The following is a 17,942-nucleotide window of genomic DNA, read 5'->3' on the forward strand; positions in this document are numbered from 1 at the left end:
CGCGGAGCCCCGCGCCGCGCGCCCCCCGCCCCTCCCCGCACAGTCTCCCCCGCCCCTCCCCACCCGGCTCCCTCAAGTCTCCACGAACGGAAATGGGAGTCACAGCGCCGGGGACCAGCGGAAACAAAACACAGAGGCGGCCGCGGGGGGGCCGCGGTGGGGGAGAAGGCCCCGGAACGAAGCCGGCCCGCGCGGGCCCGCGCTCTCTTCCTCCCCCGCGGCCGCACTCACCCGCTCCGGATTCGGCCCCTTCGCCCCCGCCCGCACTCCAGAGCCGGCTGAGAAGCGCAGCGGCGCGGGCTCCACGTGCAGCGTCTCTCCCGGTAAGACCCGCAGCTCCCGCGACTCGAAGTGGAGGCCCCTGGGCCCTTCCCGCGAAAACGGCGCAGAGAAACTCCAACCCCCCCCTCCCACCTCCCAGGCACCCCCGGGTCCGGGACTACAACTCCCAGCAGGTTGCGCGAAACGGACGCCTAAGGCAACGGAGGCTCACGAGGTACAAGGGAGCAGCAACGCCCCAGTTCGCTTTGTTTTACACTGTCACTTTGCACAATCGTATACCTCAACAACCCCCCCTCTCCCCTGTCAATCAAGGAATAGGACGCTGACTCGGGGCCAGGGGGACTGAACTAGGGGACAGGCCAGTCCAAGGGCGCATGCGTAAACCACACGGTTTCCGAGAGGGAAAAAGAGAGCGGGTCAAGTTGGGCGAAGGAAAGATGGCGGAGGCGTCAGTAGAGGACCCGGAAGCACTTACCCTCCACTTCCTCCTCCTGTTTGGCTTCTGTCTCACCTAGAGCCGTCCGGTCGCAGAGTGTCTCCGAGACGCTTCCTGTCCGGTGAGTGTCCACCGTCTGAAACGGCGGCCCATAATGCATTGCGATGGCGGGTAGGCGGGTGGGGGCGGAGCCAGGGCCGGAAGTAGAACGGGGCGGCGGCGGCGGTGGCTGGCGGTTCGGCACTGAGTGCAAGGTGACTGGGAGGGTAACTGGACTAACGTGGCCTTTTGGGACTTGGGTTTGGGTTTCTGCACGAGGTCTGGGATGCCCTTTTCCCTCTAGGACTCTGGAAAAGAGAGCAATCTTATATCCCGGGGCGCCTTCACGGCCTGGCCCGGGGTCATTTTCGACCTCGGCGCCTTTCGGCCTTGAAGTTTGCTGTAGATTCAATAAGTAGCCAGAAAATCCCGCTCTGAGGGCCAGCCTGGCTCACAGGGTGGCGCGGGCTGCAGGGAGGCCGGCGCTTCGTGGACTTGCAGCCCGTCTGGGGCAGCCCAAGGTCATGTCCGCGGGGCCGGTCTGCAGCCAGGCCTGCTCATCCCGGACGCGTGGGAGGTGGCTCTGAACTATTTAGGAATAGAACTTGAGAGAAAAAGACAATGGTCATCTTACAAGTTTGGACGCCAACCTAAAGATGTTGGTAGTGCTGAAACTTGGTTAAGCAGCTTTTGTTTTACATCACGGTTTCCTGGAGGAAAGCACTAACCTTGGACTGGCCAGTCGTCACTGTAAACGGGAGAGCCATACTCCCTCTCAGCACAGGGCCTCTTCTTATGCTGTGTTCTTTTCTAGCTGTTGCTTTCCCCAATTTCTTTGCGTATGTCCAATCCCTGTCATAGCTGGCGTGCGTGGCCTCGCATAGTACTTGGATAGAGGGCTTAATCATAGTTGATACTTCACCTATTTGGATTCCCTGGTGGCTCAGACTGTAAAACGTCTGCCCGCAATGCGGGAGACCCGGATTTGATCCCCGGGTCGGGAAGATCTCTGGAGAAGGAAATGGCAACCCACTCCAGTACTCTTGCCCAGAAAATTCCGTGGATGGAGGAGCCTGGTGCGCTACAGTCCATGGGGTCGTAAAGAGTCGGACACGTCAATACCTATTTGTGTAATGACGTGTATGTTTCTCAATAGATATTCAATCTTTGGGGAAAAAACTGAAACAGAGGAAAAGGAACAAGTTTTGATAGTGAGATTATGTGTTCATTTTTTAGATAAATTGAGTTCGAGAGCAAGATAAGACTTCTGAAAGGATGAGAGATGTTGATGTATAGGTTTGGAATTCAGGAAGAAGACCACGCACAATTAGGTGTGATTTGGGGATCATTAATCAACTGTCTTGCATATTGTCTTACTATCTGTGAAGGAGGCTTAAGAATACTTTGCTCTGTTTCTTAACAGGATTGCTGTAAGGGTACCAGGAGAGAATATGTATGGAAGTACTTGGCAGAATACCTAGGTCTGAACAGATGTTAGGGTGACCCTATTGGGAAGTGTTGTTTGTGTTTATGTTGCCAAAAGGGAAAGTATACACTGAGTTGCACAATTTTAAAAATGTATCTGTGTCCTGTCAGATTCTGTTGTGTAACCTGGGATCAGGTACTTAGCTCTAAGCCACAGTTTCTGTATGTGTGAAGTGAGAATGATATTAAGTAGCACCTTGGGTGTTAGTCGCTCAGTTGTGTCCCGGACTCTTTGTGACTCCATGGACTATAGCCCACAGGCTCCTCTCTCCATGGGATTCTTCAGGCAAGAATACTGGAGGGGGTTGCCATTCCCTTGTCCAGGGGATCTTCCCCACCCAGGGATCGAACCTGGGTCTCCTGCATTGCAGGCAGATTCTTTACATCTGAGCCACCAGGGAAGTAGCACCTTAAGGTCATTCAAATAGTTTTCTTTCATCCTGTAGGTGAAGGATATTTGGTAGATTGTAGGATTTATTTTGATAGTCTTTTTATGTGCTATTTCATGGGCTTCCCGGCACTATTGACGTTTTGAACCAAATATTTCTTTGTTGTGGGGAGGCTGCTATTGTTGTTGTTGTTATAGGATTTTGGCAGCTTGCTGGGTTTTACCCACTAGAGGCTAGCCCTGTCAGGACAACCAAAAATGTCTTCAAACATTGCCAGGTATTTCCTGTGGGACATCCCCGCCGCGATTAGAGAACTGCAGTGCCACTCTTCAGCCTTCTAGCTTAATGCTTTCCAACTCTCACTAGTAAAGGGCCACTTTCCCCCTAGCCCTTGTGGATATCTTTGAAGAATCCAGTAAAAGTGAATTACTGGAAAATGTAGTAGATGAAAGACAAAACATGGAGACACAAAATATGAACTCTTAATTGCTTCCCTTGTGGCTCAGCTGGTAAAGACTCCACCTGCAGTGCGGGAGACCTGGGTTTGATCCCTGGGTTGGGAAGATCGTGGAGAAGGGAAAGGCTACCCACTCCAGTATTCTGGCCTGGAGAATTCCATGGACTGTGTAGTCCATGGGGCCGCAAAGAGTTGGACGTGACTGAGCGACTTTCACTTTCACTATTGAATTCTGCAGGTATGAATTACTCTGTCAGATTGCTGTAAAAGTTTCTAAATGCTTATTCCCAATTTTGATACTATAGTGGAGCATTAACACTGTACTACTGAGAGTCCTCAGACCACACTTTGAGCGGTAGTGTTATAATTTAATAGTTCGGTGTGACGGTGCTTGTTTGAGTCATTTGGGGAGCCTGGGGAATCATGTTAGCGTTTTGGGGTTTCACTTTAAGGTTCAGAAGTTTTACCAGGCTATATCGAAGTGTGACTCTATCATTCCAACACGGCTTGGTCAGCCCTTTATTAATCTGGGTCAATTTCTTCTAATTTTTCTATGATCTCCTTATTCTTTTTCTTTTGGAATTCCTGTTTGCATATAACGAGGTTGTACTGCTTGATTTTCCCTCTCTTGTTGGTGGACTCCCTTGTGTGTGTGTTGTTTTGTTTTGTTTTGTTTTGGACTCCCTTGCTGTTTTTTCTTGCTGGTTCTTTTAGCCTCAGATCGGGTTTTTACAGTATTCATGAATGCCTGGAATCCTGCAGCTGTACCAGACGGAGCAGTTCTCTCCCTGTGGGCCTGTGAAATGCAAACTGAGGCTGAGGCAGCTGTCTGCAGGCTCCCTGTTCATATCCCTTTTTGCCTTGTGAGGGAGTCAGGGGAACCTGGTAGGCTAATTTGGGAACCAGTATTACTGTCTCTCTGCTGAGGGTGGGCAGTCAAGACTAAAAAGTTCGTGGAGAAGAAACACCCCATCCCAGATTTTGTGCTTTCTTTCTGCATCTGACCTAGTGGAGGTGCATGCAGGCCTGAGTGATTCTGAATTCTAGATCCCAGGGCCTTTTACTTGAGCAGCAGAACACTTGCAGTGAGGGGTCGAGAGGGAAAAGGATCTTTGGTCAGGTGACTTAGTAGAATTGGGTACCCACCGTAACACTTTTACAGGGCTTTTACAATTATGTCAATCTTAATGTAGCTTCACATGCTGGTTCTTGTTTCCAATAACAGGATCACCATGATTCTTCAGAGACTCTTCAGGTTGTCCTCTGCTGTTCAGTCTGCAATCTCAGTCTCTTGGAGGAGGAACATTGGTGTTACAGCAGTGGCATTTAATAAGGAGCTTGATCCTGTGCAGAAACTCTTCGTGGACAAGATTAGAGAATATAGAACTAAGCGACAGTAAGTGGGCAGATCACCGACCTTGGTGTTAATGTGCATATTCAAAGTATGTACGTTTTGAGATGGTAAAGAATTACTTGGCGTTTCAAAGTGTCTAAGACCTTCACTGAGCTGATCCCTGTGGTACAGGTTCATTAGCTGCTCCAAAAGAAAAAGATGAGGACCTTGATATATTTTTTTAAGTCCCAAATTTTATATTATGAATTCCCAGGGAGAATTGCATTAAATCTAGTGCCATTTTAGATATATCCCCACTGTAATGTCATTTATTATAAACTGGAGTCAGTTCATACAGGTATACCATACAAGATCCATACAATTCATACAAGATCCATACCAGGATCTTAGAAATCATTTAGGAACCATATTTGAGAAAATTAAGCCCCTTAGACAATGATTATCCTAAGGTCATAAAACTAATTATGGGGAAAATATACTCAGAATATTCTCTTAGTTTAGTGATCTTGGGACCACTAAATTGATTTGGGGAGAAATGTATAAGCACAGCATTTTTTTCTTTTAACGTTACTTCCATAATTAATATATTTCTGGGACTATCAAAAGACAGAAGACTCTGAAATGGCATAAAGCAAGTCCAGGGAAAACCTAATTACAGAACCACACAGTTTTGAAGGTGATTAATGACCTTAGCCATCATCAGATTTAACCCCAAAATCTTTGGGCAAGTGATATAGATTAGTTCAGAGTTTTGTTTTATTTAGTTGTCTACCATATGCAGAGCACCGGACTATTGAGAGTGGTGGGCTACAAAGAAAGAAGCCACTTGGCATTTCCATAATATTCTTTAAGTTTAAGAGGGTAGAAAGTTTGTAAGCAAGTAAATATAATAGAAGGTAAAATAGGTTAAGTGATAAGGTACTGACACATTCAGTGTTTGAGGAACTTCTTGGAAGGAATCCTCTTTTCTAGCTGGTACATTTGAAAGGTGGCATGGAAGAGTAATGTTTCCAAAAGCTTGTGGATCCAAGAACTGGACAATGATCGTCAATCATCAAGTATCCAGTTAGAAGGCTCTATCTAGAACTGTGCTATATATTTCTGTGGCTGTTATCCACATGTGACTATTCAAATTCTAATTGAGTATAAATAAAAATTCAATTCCTCATTTGCCTTTTAGCCACATTTCTGGTGCCCAATACCAGATATGGCTAGTGGTTACCATGTTAGACAGCACAGACACAGAGTATTCTGTTATCATAGAAAGTTTCTGTTGTACATGCTGATATAGAAGAAAACTGAGTCCATGACAAGAAACATCATTAACAAGTTCTTAAATTAGAGCTGGCTTAGTATTTTTTTGTGGAAATAACAAGTAAGATCCTATGCCTTATCATAGGCATAGGTGAAAATACTAGCCTTGATGGAATTTTCACTTATAATTTTTTTATTATATTGTTCATTGTTAAACGGGCAGTAACATTATGACAAACAAGAATTTGTGCAAATAGTTAATTAGGTCTAATTGGCCCGTTGCTGGTATGTGAAGTGAAAATCGCTCAGTTGTGTCCAGCTCTTCGACCCCATGGACTATATAGCCTGCCAGGCTTGTCTGTCCACGGGGATTCTCCAGGCAGGAATACTTTAGTGGGTATCCCTTCTCCAGGGGATCTTCCCAACCCAGGGATCAAATCCAGGTCTCCCACATTGCCGGCAGACTCTTTACCATCTGAGCCACCAGGGAAGCCCAGCTGATCCATGATGCTGTGTTTATCTTTACAAAGCACAACTCTTTAATTTTGTCATTTTATTGCTTAGCAAACAAAATACAGACTCCCAGACCATATATTCTGGGCCTCCTGTGATCTGGGTCCTGCTAGCTTTTCCATCTAGGCTATTAGCATTCCCCACATACAGCCAATGCTTTCCCACCTTATCATCCTTGCTTTTGAGTCTTAGAATGTCTCAAATTACAATCTGACCCAAATGCATGGTTTGTCACAAATGCCACCTTTTTAAAATGAAATCTCCCTGTTTAGCTTAGCAAAAGTGACCCCTCACCTCCAGTAGCTTTTTGTTAAACTGACTGCCTCTCGGCATAAATGTTTATAAATGCTATTTTTTTCTTTCTTGTAAATGGTAAAACCCCTGAGGATAGGAAGTAATTTGCTTCTTTGATAGGCCGCTGTTACAGACTTAAACCCTTCAGTGGTGTTTGATTTAAAGCACAGTGATAGTAGATAATTGCGTGTTCATGGTGTGCCGGGCACTGGTCCATGAGTGGTACATGTACACAGTCTCTTAATTCTCTCAGCACCGTCAGGTAAGATTTTGGAGTTGTCGGTGTAGAAACTAGAGTTTAGAGTGCTTCATGCCTTGCTCTAGTTCACACAGTAACTAGATTGTAGAACTGACAATGAAACAAACAGTTATTCACTCCGAGCGCATAGACTTAGCCTTTACACCTTATTGCTGCTCAGACGCTGAGACATTCTGACTTTTAATAACACTGATACTGACAGACCTTGAATGTTGTTTGAAGTTGCCTCATTTGTGTGAACCCTCATCATATTTAAAATTGTTTGATTTTACATTTACATTCAAATTGAAATACTTGTTACCTTTCAGAAAAGTCTGCTCTTGTCTATGCTCGGAAGATCTGTGAAACTTAATTTTGTTTCTGTAAACTAATGTTTAAAATACACTTTCACTTGGTCATGTACACTACAGGACATCTGGAGGACCTGTTGATGCTGGCCCAGAATATCAGCAAGACCTAGACCGGGAGCTTTTTAAACTTAAGCAAATGTATGGTAAAGCAGACATGAATACGTTCCCTAACTTCACGTTTGAAGGTAAGTCTTTGTAATCACAGATTCATTGTTGTGGGAGATCATTTTAAGTAGAGAATATTTACATGGGTTGTTTGGAGGATTAAATGACAATTACACGTGAATGTAATTTGAGCAAGCTCCGGGAGTTGGTGCTGGATAGGGAAGCATGGCGTGCTGCAGTCCGTGGGGTCGCAAAGAGCTGGACATGACTGAACAACTGAACTGAACATGTGAAGGTATTAGGACAGTGGCATGTGTGGCAAGCCCTTGGTAAATGCCAGTGGAGGAGATCACATAGCATAGAGGTTAAACGGTGGGGACCTAAAATCAAACGCCTGACAGTATCATTATGGGCTGTGGGATTCTGGATAGTTAACTGGTCCCTGTTTCTAATTTGACATTTGGGTAAGATTATACTGTCGTCTTAGTTGTAGTTAAATGACGTAATATATGTAAATTCATAGAGCCTGGTTCATTTTAAGTCCTAAATAAATCTTAAGTTATATTTACGTGTAGATGTTTCTTTAAAAAATTGGAAGATAGATGAGATAAATATTAAAGTTTTTTAGAAAATATGCTTTATTGCAATATGACTAAGTTTGAACCTTTCTTTCCTCTTTTTAGACCCCAAGTTCGAAGTTGTCGAGAAACCACAGTCCTGAAGAAGTAATGTAAAATTGATCTGGTAATTTGTCCTAGATTAGTTGTACAGCTGGCCACAAGTAACAGAATAAACATTTCCTAGCTGTCAAATGTTCTTTTAATTCTGATTTCAAATAAATTATTTGGTGATGTTAGGTATACAGCTGAGTGTATTGAATTCTGGTTTTTTTTTTAATCGATTGATTTTACTTTATATTTATTTATTTGCTGTCCTGGATCTTAGTTGTGGCACGCGATCTCTTCGTTGCAGCATGTGGGATCTAGTTCCCTGCCAGGGACTGAACCCAGGCCCCCTGCATTGGGAGCTTGGAGTCTTAGCCACTGGACCACCAGGGAAGTCCCCGAACTCTTTGTTTTTAGATCCTCCTATTTGGTTATATAAAAACAGATGGAAACCTTGGATTAACCGAGTACCATTTGCCCCGAACTTGCCAGATTCTTCTCAGAGTGTTGAGGTGTCCTGTTTATTTTGGAGACTTACTTCTGGAGAGGAGCCACCCTGACTGAAGGAAGGAGTGTTCTCAGTGGGGGATGTCACACCTGCTCCCAGAATATGAAGAAACGGTTCAGAAATCATTGATCATAGCTTTTTCAGGGAACTTGGGTGTGACTGTGAATATGTCCAGGGACTTACCTTTATGTTTTAACTTCCATCTCCTGTCTTAAATGTTTTTATTATCCCAATAACTCACCTCTCTCCTCTCCCCTTACAGTGTAATGGTCACTGTTTCTATTACAAAGCTATGCAGATAGATCAGGGAAAGCTGGGGGTGGAGGAGAGGAGGGTTCTACAAAGGAATTTCCTTGAAAATAGATTTAAGCTGTATGGTGGTGTTTGCCCAGGGGATGGAATATCAAGTAGATGTGCCAGATAAGTGGCAGAGCAGGTGCATCAAAATTTCAGTAAGTAGACAGTTCTATTTTTTAGTTTTCTTTTTTTTTAAAAAGGCAACTGTGCCTTTTTAAATCTGACACTCTGTCGTGTCAATAAATACATCTCTTTAGTAAAACTTTGGAGATTGTTTTAAGTGAAGTCGAAAAAAACAGTCTTTCTTACTAGGTTATCTCACTTCGAAAGGAATAGATTTTTACTATGGCATACCATATTAGCTGAAATCTAAACCTGGTGAAAGTGTAAGTGTTAGTTGCACAGTCGTGTCCGACTCTGTGACCCCATGGACTATAGCCAGCCAGGCTCCTCTGTCCATGGAATTCTCCAGGTAAGAATACTGAAGTGAGTAGCCATTCTCTTCTCCAGGGGATCTTCCTGACCCAGGGATCAAACGTGGGTCCTCCTGCATTGCAGGTGAGTTCTTCAATGTCTAAGCCACCAGGGAAGCCCCGGTGCTCTTAAAAGGACAAATTTGAGTTGAGGAAAGGTATGGGAACCAGAAACGGACATGTGCCTGCCTGTTACGTGTCTGTCTAGTGCTACTGTTAACAACTAAAGAGGGCTTCTGTTGTAGGCAGTTTTCACTTAACTCCATTTAGCGTAGGATTTTCTGCCTCTGACTCTTGCTGCCCTTGGTGTGGCAGCATAGTGCTGACGCTCGTTAGACGCTTAATGTATGAGTTCTTGGAGCGCTGTGTGGGCTAGAAGCTTTCCTCATGCAGATTACCTTAAATGGGAGGTCCACTCCAACCCGTCTCTTCCAGACTCCCCTCCACTCCCACTTCAGCCATACAGTCCACAGTCTCTTGTTTCAGATGTTTGCTTTCAGTGTTTGACAGGAAGGCTCAAGACCAACTATCTACTTTCCAAGCTGCCTACTTGACCACCGAAAACAGATCCTTACTTTGAGACACAGTGGGAAGACAGGTACCTCACCATTTCCTCTGCTCTATTCCTTGATATCTTTTCCCTTTGCTCAAATAGCTATTTGGCAGGTGCCTTCAATTGTTGCAGTTTTGGTTCTCTTTAAAATTCTCTTTACTTGCCTTGGAGTGAGTTAAGGAATAGAACTCACAGCTTTGACAAAGACAATTTGGACAATTCATTCTCTGTCTCAGGCTTCCCTTGAGGCTCAGGTGGTAAGGAATCCGTCCTATATAACTGTATTAAATGGAGATCAAGAAGTGCCAGAAGAAAACCAATCAAAGGCTATGGAAATTTAGAGAAGGAAGAAACTTCTTCCAGCAAGGAAAGTTTTCACAGAGAAGGTGGAATTTGAACTGAGTCCTGAAGAGTAACTAGAATTTACATACCTTGTGGTTAGGAGAATCAGCAGCTCTCCAAGTCAAGGAGAAACAAAGGGTTGTTAAGGTAAAACGACCTCAATTCAGTTTAATGGGTGCATAAGGCAACTAAAGAGGAAGGGTGGAGCGTGAACAGGGAGGGGTGACTATACGACAACATGGGTGGGGGTGGATTGGGGGTACCTCTGAATTTCAATTGGTCACCAACTGATGGCTCAGGCTATGAAGAATCTGATTGTGGCTCGGGAGACCTGGGTCTGATCCCTGGGTCAGGAAGATACCCTGGAGAAGGAAATGGCAACCCACTCCAGTATTCTTGTCTGGAAAATTTCATGGACAGAGGAACCTTGTGGGCTATAAGTCCATGGGGTCAAAAAAAGTGGGACATAACTGAGTGATTTAACACTTGGAATTTCAGGCTAAGATGATTAGACCTTGGTCAGACTAAGTAAAGGAAAAGAGTGAAAGCTTTTAGCAATGGGATGGGTCGAGAGTGAGAAGGGAGTTGACAGTGTTCAAGGGAGTAATCCGAGGGTAACTGACTGGTGGTGTGGGGGAGTGGGAGACTAGGGAACAAAGAAACCTTCAGAATGGTGAGACTGGAATTGCTCCTAGGAGAAGGGGTGATCGAGGGGGGAGATACCAGAAGACAAAAGGTATGAGATAGTAGCAGGAAATAAAAGTAGTTAAAAATGTGCCAATGAATGATGGAGTCTCTGAATAAACAGATTAAAAACTGATTACAGATAGAGTGGTAGTAATATAAATGTATTTATAATGGTCTGCTTCAATCTTGAAAAAAAGATTAAAGATTTGAGTATCTGGTGAGGGCATAAAATGACTTTTTTTTTTTTAATGGATTTGTAGCATTTTTAAAAACCTTTTTTTTGGCTGCACCATGTGGCTTGTAGGATCTTAGTTCCCTGACCAGGGATTGAACCCAGGGCCCTTGGCAGTGAATGCTCCATGTCCTAACCACTGGACCACCAGGGAATTCCCCACCATGACTCTAACCTGGGCAGAAGGACAAAGCATCACAGGCTGTGAGACTAGACAGGAGTGGATGGGCCAGAGATTACTGAGGATGAAAGGAAGGTGTCCTTGGAGAGAAGAATGTGAGAATGTAAAAGGAAGGAATGCTAGGGCAGAGAAAAAACATCTTGTGTAGAACATCTGGATCAGATGGATCTGGGTCACATTGACTCTGCCTCTTCAGTTGGTTTTGTAAACTTGGCAGTCATTGACTCAGTTTATCTCGGTCTCCTCATCTGTAAAATGAGGGCATTGCCCTCTTTTTATACAATCGAGGTGAATGAGATTTTATATACCCTCACCTCTATCCACCCCACCCTCCATGACGTTATATATAAAGTGTTTAATAAATAGTTTCGGCACTTTATTTTCAGAGCATTTTTTTTAGCACTGGAGAAGCTGGTAGGTTCCCAGACTGAGAGACAAGATTCTCATCTTGAGCAGCTAAAGCTTTGGCCTTGTAGCTCCAAACAGTAAGAGGGAGTAGTTTCCTGGGTTTCACTGAACAACAATAAGTGGATGACTCTTCCCCTGCACCATTAAATGGGCTAAAAAATTGAACACTTTCTGCTATTTTTAATGTAGACTAATCAGACAAAACCAACTGTGAGATGACGGAAGCTCTTTGCAAGGCTGTATTGAAAAACAATTGTTCCAGATTTAGTTAGGTTAAACTCCCCACTAAAAATAAATCTAGTTACAACAGTCAATGATATAATTAAAACAAAAGTTGCTATTAGATTCTAGAGCCCTAACCTTTATACAACACAATTTTACTTCATGGAAACAAAAAGTGCTCTAAGAATTATAATGATAAATGTTTTGTTTTTAATGCTTGTCCACTGGCAGTTGGAAAACTCTGCATTTGGGCCAGATCCCGACTGCTTGCTGTTTATCAAGTCACTCAGTTCAGTTGCTCAGTTGTGTCCAACTTTTTGCAACCCCAAGGACTGCAGCACACCAGGCTTCCCTGTCCATCACCAACTTCTAGAGCTTGCTCAAACTCATGTCCATCAAGTCAGTGATGCCATTCAACCATCTCATCCTCTATCGTCTCTTCTGCCCTCAATCTTTCCCAGCATCAGGGTCTTTTCCAATGAGTCAGTTCTTCACATCATGTGGCCAGAGTACTGCAGCTTCAGCTTCAACATCAGTCCTTCCAATGAATATTCAGGACTGATTTCTTTTAGGATTGACTGGTTTGATTTCCTTGCAGTCCAAGGGACTCTTAAGAGTCTTCTCTAACACCACAGTGCAAAAGTATAAATTCTTTGGCACTCTCCCTTCTTTATGGTCCAACTCTCACATCTATACATATGATGTATGATGTATGTATGGAAAAACCATAGCTTCAACTAGACAGACCTTTGTCAGCAAAGTAATACCTCTGCTTTTTAATATGCTATCTAGGTTTATCATAGCTTTTCTTCCAAGGAGCAAGTGTCTTTTAATTTCAGGCTTGCAGTCACCATCTGCAGTGATTTTGGCGCCCAAGAAAGTAAAATATGTCACTGTTTCCATTGTTTCCCCATCTATTTGCCATGAAATGATGGGACCGGATGCCAAGGTCTTTGTTTTTTGAATGTTAAGTTTTAAGCCAGCTTTTTCACTTTCCCTTTCATCAAGGGGCTCTTTAGTTCCTGTTTGCTTTCTGTCTTAAGAGTGGTGTCACTCTTTTCCATTAGCATATCTGAGGTTATTGATATTGCTACCCTCAATAGCTTACTGTTTATGAAATAACACAAATGAGACCATTTTAAAAAATTATTGTTCATGCTCCAATGGCATGAAAAATGGCACCGCTGAGGACAGTCCAGGCAGTTGTAGCAGGGACCATATGGCCTTGTATGGTTTGATCTATCTGCTTCTTGGCCCTTTACAGAAAATGTTGGAAGGGTGAGAATTCTGGTGAGAATCACTGAATGTCACAGACTAGTGACGTGTCCAGGCATATATTCGGCTCTACGTGAGTACTTAATCCAGTTGTCAGTCCAGTGAATCCTAGGGACTTGCTAGGGTCACAAAGAATTGGACTCAAGCAACTTAGCACACACGGCAAAAAGAGTGGACTCCTTTAAAAGCTGCTTGAAAAGTGAAAGTGTTAGTTGCTCAGTCATGTCCGACTCTTTGGGATCCCATTGGCTGTAGCTCCTCTGTCCATGGAATTTTCCAGGCAAGAATACTGGAGTGGGTTGCCATTCCCTTCTTCAGGGGATCTTCCCGACCCAGGGACTGAACTGAGATCTCCAGCACTGCAGGCAGATTCTTTAACATCTGAGTCACCAGGGTCTGTTGTCCAAAAGCAGCTTAACCATGTTCAAAGTTGTCAATGGTAGAGACCTTTTCATCTAGATTTGCCTAGAACTGGGAACGCCCTAGCCATATTGTTTTTTCAATATGATTTGAATAATCAAAATAAGTTCGAGATGATTATGTTATTAACACAATCTAATTGCTCTATTACACGGATCATTGGAATTTTCACTTTGTAACACTAGCTGGAGGTCTTCCTGATCCATCAGTTGAGAAACCAGATGATCAGACCCATTTTTTCATTTCATTTCTCCTGTGTCTTCTATGTATCAAGTGTGGCACAGGGTGCCAGGAACCACAGGGAGCTCAAGCTGTTGCATCTCATTTTACTGGTTAGACAATCGCTCCTCCCCTCCATATCCCTGACTTGGCCATAAGGACTGGCAAAGCACTGGCCATAACAGCAAGGGACTTGGCTGAATGCAAAATTTCACTGCTTGGTTTTTAGAGACAGATGTGAAGTCACCATCACACAGTGACAGGTATCAACAAGGTTATGTGCATCGGCTCCAGTGGCAAGTTCTGATGTCAAGGTCACTGATCCCCTTCAAAGGAGTCTCAGGGGAAGGAAATGGCAACAACCAGCTCTGGGGGTGAAATAAGACACTTGGCTTTGTGTTAGACTCTCAAAATGATGTTTAATGAAGAAATGGAGGACACACACCAGGTGAGTGAGCTCTGGTAGCAGGTATTTTTCTTCATGTTGCTTGTGGTTCTCAGAAATGAAAGTAAACCCAGAGTGAAATTCTTGGGTATGAGACCCATTCTGCCACCGTTCTGTGACTAGATCAGTGATAAACGAGCAGCAGAATAAGGATTAGACAAGAGGAAAAGGAGGATTCTGGCAGGAATGAGACCAGAGGCTCCTTCTGTGTCTGTCAGAGTATTTTTCTGAACCCTCCAAATCACACTCTCACAGAGGGTGCATGTAGCTGATATTTTCATACTCTGTGGATTCATTTCACAACCAGAATGATACATTTTAGTAACTTTTGCTAGAAGCTAGGATATTGAACATTTCACAAGCCCCAGAATATTACAAAGTATTTTGATTCCTTTACCTCTGTCAAGACACAAGGAGCCAGATTTGTATTTTAGGTGCTGACAGAACTATTTGTATAAAAATTTCAAGTGATTTAGCAGTCATACAGATTATAATGCAATACCAATTTCATATCCTCATGTACCTCTTTGCAAATGTAAGACAAAGCTGTTTTATAACCGTTTAATAACTTGTGCAACAACTGTGGTTTTGGTGTATCGCCAAGGTAGGAGTCTTAAATTATAAAGGATTTTGTGTGCTTGAAGTCCTAGGAAAAGAAAGAAAAAATCAAGTTTAAATATGATGTATTAATTCATATATTAAGAAATATAGAAATCTTACAAGTATAAAGATATACCCATTATGAGAATCTTGCAGGTACAAACCAAATATATTTAATCCAATCTATTTTATTGGCAGTTAAATAAATATTAGGAGACAAATCTCTGAAACTGTACCTAAAGAGTAAAGAAATAGGAATGGGAATCTGAGCAGGAGAAGTCTTGTTTGCTAGGAGGAAGCTACTGGCACACTCACACATTCTACATGCACAGGACAGCCCCCACAGCAAAGCATTATGTGAAATTACAAAAATTAATTAGACAAGCCTTAGAAGAAACTGTTGTTTCTTATATAAATTCTTGTCTAGGAATTAGAAGAACATGTCGGTAGTGCCAAGTTTGAGAAACCCTGCTCTAGGGCAGAACACAAACTGGAGACTAGTTCTCAGCTAATGAAGGCAACAGAGAGGAAGACCAAGAAAAAGAGTGAGGCTTCTGTTCTTCCAACACAGCCACCAAGTATCTCTTCCTGTTTGGTGGGATGAGATTATTTTATTCCACACTCGAGGAGTATTTTTCTACAAATTATAGGAGCAAATATGGAGTTCCATGTTGGTTGTCTTCTATGGAACAACAGGCCTTGGTATTATAAACCACAAAATAAAGTGACTTCCACGATAGATTCTGGAGTAGACAATTTTTTAAATCTCTGGTAGAAAAAACTCTGTGGGTTAGTATGTAGGTCTCAAAGGTTAGTGTCTATCCGAGTCACTGAAGTGTTTAAAAAACTGATGTCCATACCTCACCCCAAGATCTACTGAAAGGAAACCTAAGCAAATCCCTGAAGAATGTACTAAGGAATTTAGGGAAGCAGCACTCCACTTGTCAAGGAATTCAACTTCAAAAACATGGGAAACCTCTCTCCTCCCACTGTATTCCTGAAAGCTAGTCCAGAAGGCTGAATAGCCATCCAAAGAGCTATAAAATCTGAGCAATGATCATATTGACTGCTTCTCTGGAGTGCTTACTAATGAAAAGTACTGTTGCTACTGCTAAGTCACTTCAGTCGTGTCCGACTCTGTGCGACCCCATAGACGGCAGCCCACCAGGCTCCCCCGTCCCTAGGATTCTCCAGGCAAGAACACTGGAGTGGGTTGCCATTTCCTTCTCCAATGCATGAAAGTGAAAAGTGAAAGTGAAGTCACTCAGTCGTGTCCGACCCTCAGCGACCTCATGGACTGCAGCCCTCCAGGCTCCTCTGTCCATGGGATTTTCCAGGCAAGAGTACTGGAGTGGGTTGCCGTTACACGAGAGTCCAAACGTCCAAATTATGTTCCCTTAACCATCTGAGTTTGATAATTTTTGCATCTTTTCAAGGATTTCTGAAATGTTCCTTTCTGCAAAAGCAGAGGATGTTCCATACCCCTTAAATTTCCAAGAGCTTTGAGTAACTACAGGAGAGTACGGACCCTCAGATCTTCTGGGAAGCCATATGCTCGGTCAAGCTGACAAGGATAAAGGTACGTGGGTCCCAGCTTGGCCATTGTCATCCTGTGACAAGCGTGTCCTAGTTTCCTCATCTTTAAAATGGAGCTGACAATGCCAGATCTAATAATGCTAAGAAGGCTGACTAACAATAGAAAACACCAGGACAGAAAATAATGGGATGGGAGAGCCCCACTTGCTCTACAAATGCAGCCATCTCGGGCCGGGGATGTGAGCTAACATTTAGTTAGTTCCTTCTAAAGACCAATGGTAGACATGGATACAAGGTATATTAAACGCAGAAATCCATCAATTCCATACAATTAATTCATTTCCCTGCTGGACTCCCTAAATACATTTGTTCTATAAATATGCTTTAAAAATACTCACATTTTCACTTATGGTAGTGGCTTTGGATGCAGAACTACTCTTCCTGTTTGTGGAATATAAAAAAGAACATTTACTACATTATTGCTTCCAGTTCTAAAATACATATCCTCTTTCAGGTAATATTACCTCCATATATTTTTCTCAACAGGAAGAAGAATATTTATCCTAGCCAGGTATAAAAAGCCCAGCACTCCTAACTTATAGATGATATTCACAGAGAAAAGCATGCAACAATATATCAGTATGTGTGAAGCCCTGTGAATCTACTTGTAGCCTCAGGCTAGATACTAACAAAGTTTTCAGAATATGCAAACCAGAGACTTACTAACTTTTAACTCACCAACTCATCAAGATCTAACATTTTGAAAGCTTGATCATTACAACCTCAAATTTCATTTTTTCCATGGGAAAAAAGTTTTACACAGTGACTATTATTTCAGTTATCTGTTACAGGATGCATTATATTCCCACCAAATACTCGTAGGTTCAAGTCCCAATTCCCCCCAGTACCTGAGAATGTGACTGTACTTGGAGACACGGTCTTTAAAAACGTAATTAAATTAACTAAACTAATTAGAGTGGGCTCTAATCCAGTATGTCTGATATCTCTATAAGAAGAGGAAATTTAGACATAAACATGGATGGAGGGAAGACCATGTGAAGACAGGGAGAGCACCATCTTTAAGTCAAAGAAAGAGGTCTGGGCTTCTAGATCCCAGAACTATGAGAAAATAAATTTCTATTGTTTAAGCCACCAGTCTATGGCACTTTTAAGGCAGCTCTAACAAGCTAATGAAACATCTAATTCATTATCCAATACATTTCCAGGGAGATGGATTTGACAAATAGACATATCTAGGAATAAAGATATCTTCTCCCAGATTACTGTCTGGGTTAATAGACACACACTGTGATTGGATGAAAGATAATAACCTCCCTCACCATAGTGTGGTCAGCCTTTCTCCATATATAAGATGATGCCTCTCCTCCGTTCATAACCCTCCCTACAATTACTTTCCATCTTAATAAAAGCAGGAATCTTCACAATTGCCTGGGGTTTGTGGCTATATCATCCGGCTACTCTGCTTTCTCAAGGTCACCCCTGAACTAACTATTGCTAACCAGACCTCACCCTGGACTTGTCCTGGGATGTTATGGGGCTCAGAGACCAGCATTGAGGAGCAAGTCTAGGAACAGAAAATCAATGGCATTTGAAGCCATGGTGGCTGAGGAGAGAAGAATGCCCATACGCTCCAGGTTGGGT

At 43.1% G+C, this 17,942-nt stretch overlaps 4 protein-coding genes across 8 annotated transcripts in view; 2 read left to right on the forward strand and 2 right to left on the reverse strand.

The window, feature by feature from the left end:
* The window catches only part of GABPA (GA binding protein transcription factor subunit alpha), a 37,982-nt gene extending 37,106 nt beyond the window's left edge, over positions 1-876 (reverse strand). Inside the window, exon 1 of one of the 2 annotated variants that reach the window (XM_055567764.1) lies at positions 758-876. The gene's annotated coding sequence lies outside the window, so the exon portion shown is untranslated. Of the gene's footprint in view, positions 1-231; positions 381-757 lie in introns of those variants that run through there. The other variant, XM_055567765.1, reaches the window with a different exon arrangement.
* Positions 55-732, forward strand: LOC129643364 (zinc finger and BTB domain-containing protein 45-like). Its single transcript, XM_055567773.1, has 3 exons — positions 55-323; positions 422-496; positions 595-732. Exons 1-3 carry the CDS (start codon positions 93-95, stop codon positions 598-600), a joined length of 312 nt encoding a protein of 103 aa, XP_055423748.1. The 5' UTR covers positions 55-92; the 3' UTR covers positions 601-732.
* ATP5PF (ATP synthase peripheral stalk subunit F6) lies at positions 701-8,081 on the forward strand. 3 transcript variants are annotated; one of them, XM_055567770.1, is made up of 4 exons: positions 701-839; positions 4,314-4,484; positions 7,173-7,297; positions 7,901-8,081. In XM_055567770.1, exons 2-4 carry the CDS (start codon positions 4,321-4,323, stop codon positions 7,936-7,938), a joined length of 327 nt encoding a protein of 108 aa, XP_055423745.1. In that variant the 5' UTR covers positions 701-839; positions 4,314-4,320; the 3' UTR covers positions 7,939-8,081. The 3 variants fall into 3 exon arrangements, with proteins under 3 accessions (XP_055423745.1, XP_055423746.1, XP_055423747.1); XM_055567771.1 differs by having other exon boundaries at positions 835-972; XM_055567772.1 differs by lacking the exon at positions 701-839 and adding an exon at positions 3,187-3,326.
* A 6,011-nt stretch (positions 8,082-14,092) lies between these two features.
* Positions 14,093-17,942, reverse strand: part of JAM2 (junctional adhesion molecule 2) — an 82,130-nt gene continuing 78,280 nt past the window's right edge. For both annotated transcript variants that reach the window (XM_055567769.1, XM_055567767.1), the window contains 2 exons: positions 16,679-16,721; positions 14,093-14,790 (listed from right to left, as the gene is read on the reverse strand). In XM_055567769.1, the coding sequence (XP_055423744.1) occupies positions 16,687-16,721 (35 nt within the window). In that variant the 3' untranslated portion in view covers positions 14,093-14,790; positions 16,679-16,686. The remainder of the gene's footprint in view (positions 14,791-16,678; positions 16,722-17,942) is intronic.

The sequence above is a fragment of the Bubalus kerabau genome, chromosome 2 (assembly GCF_029407905.1).
Source record: "Bubalus kerabau isolate K-KA32 ecotype Philippines breed swamp buffalo chromosome 2, PCC_UOA_SB_1v2, whole genome shotgun sequence".
Taxonomy (NCBI): domain Eukaryota; kingdom Metazoa; phylum Chordata; class Mammalia; order Artiodactyla; family Bovidae; genus Bubalus; species Bubalus kerabau.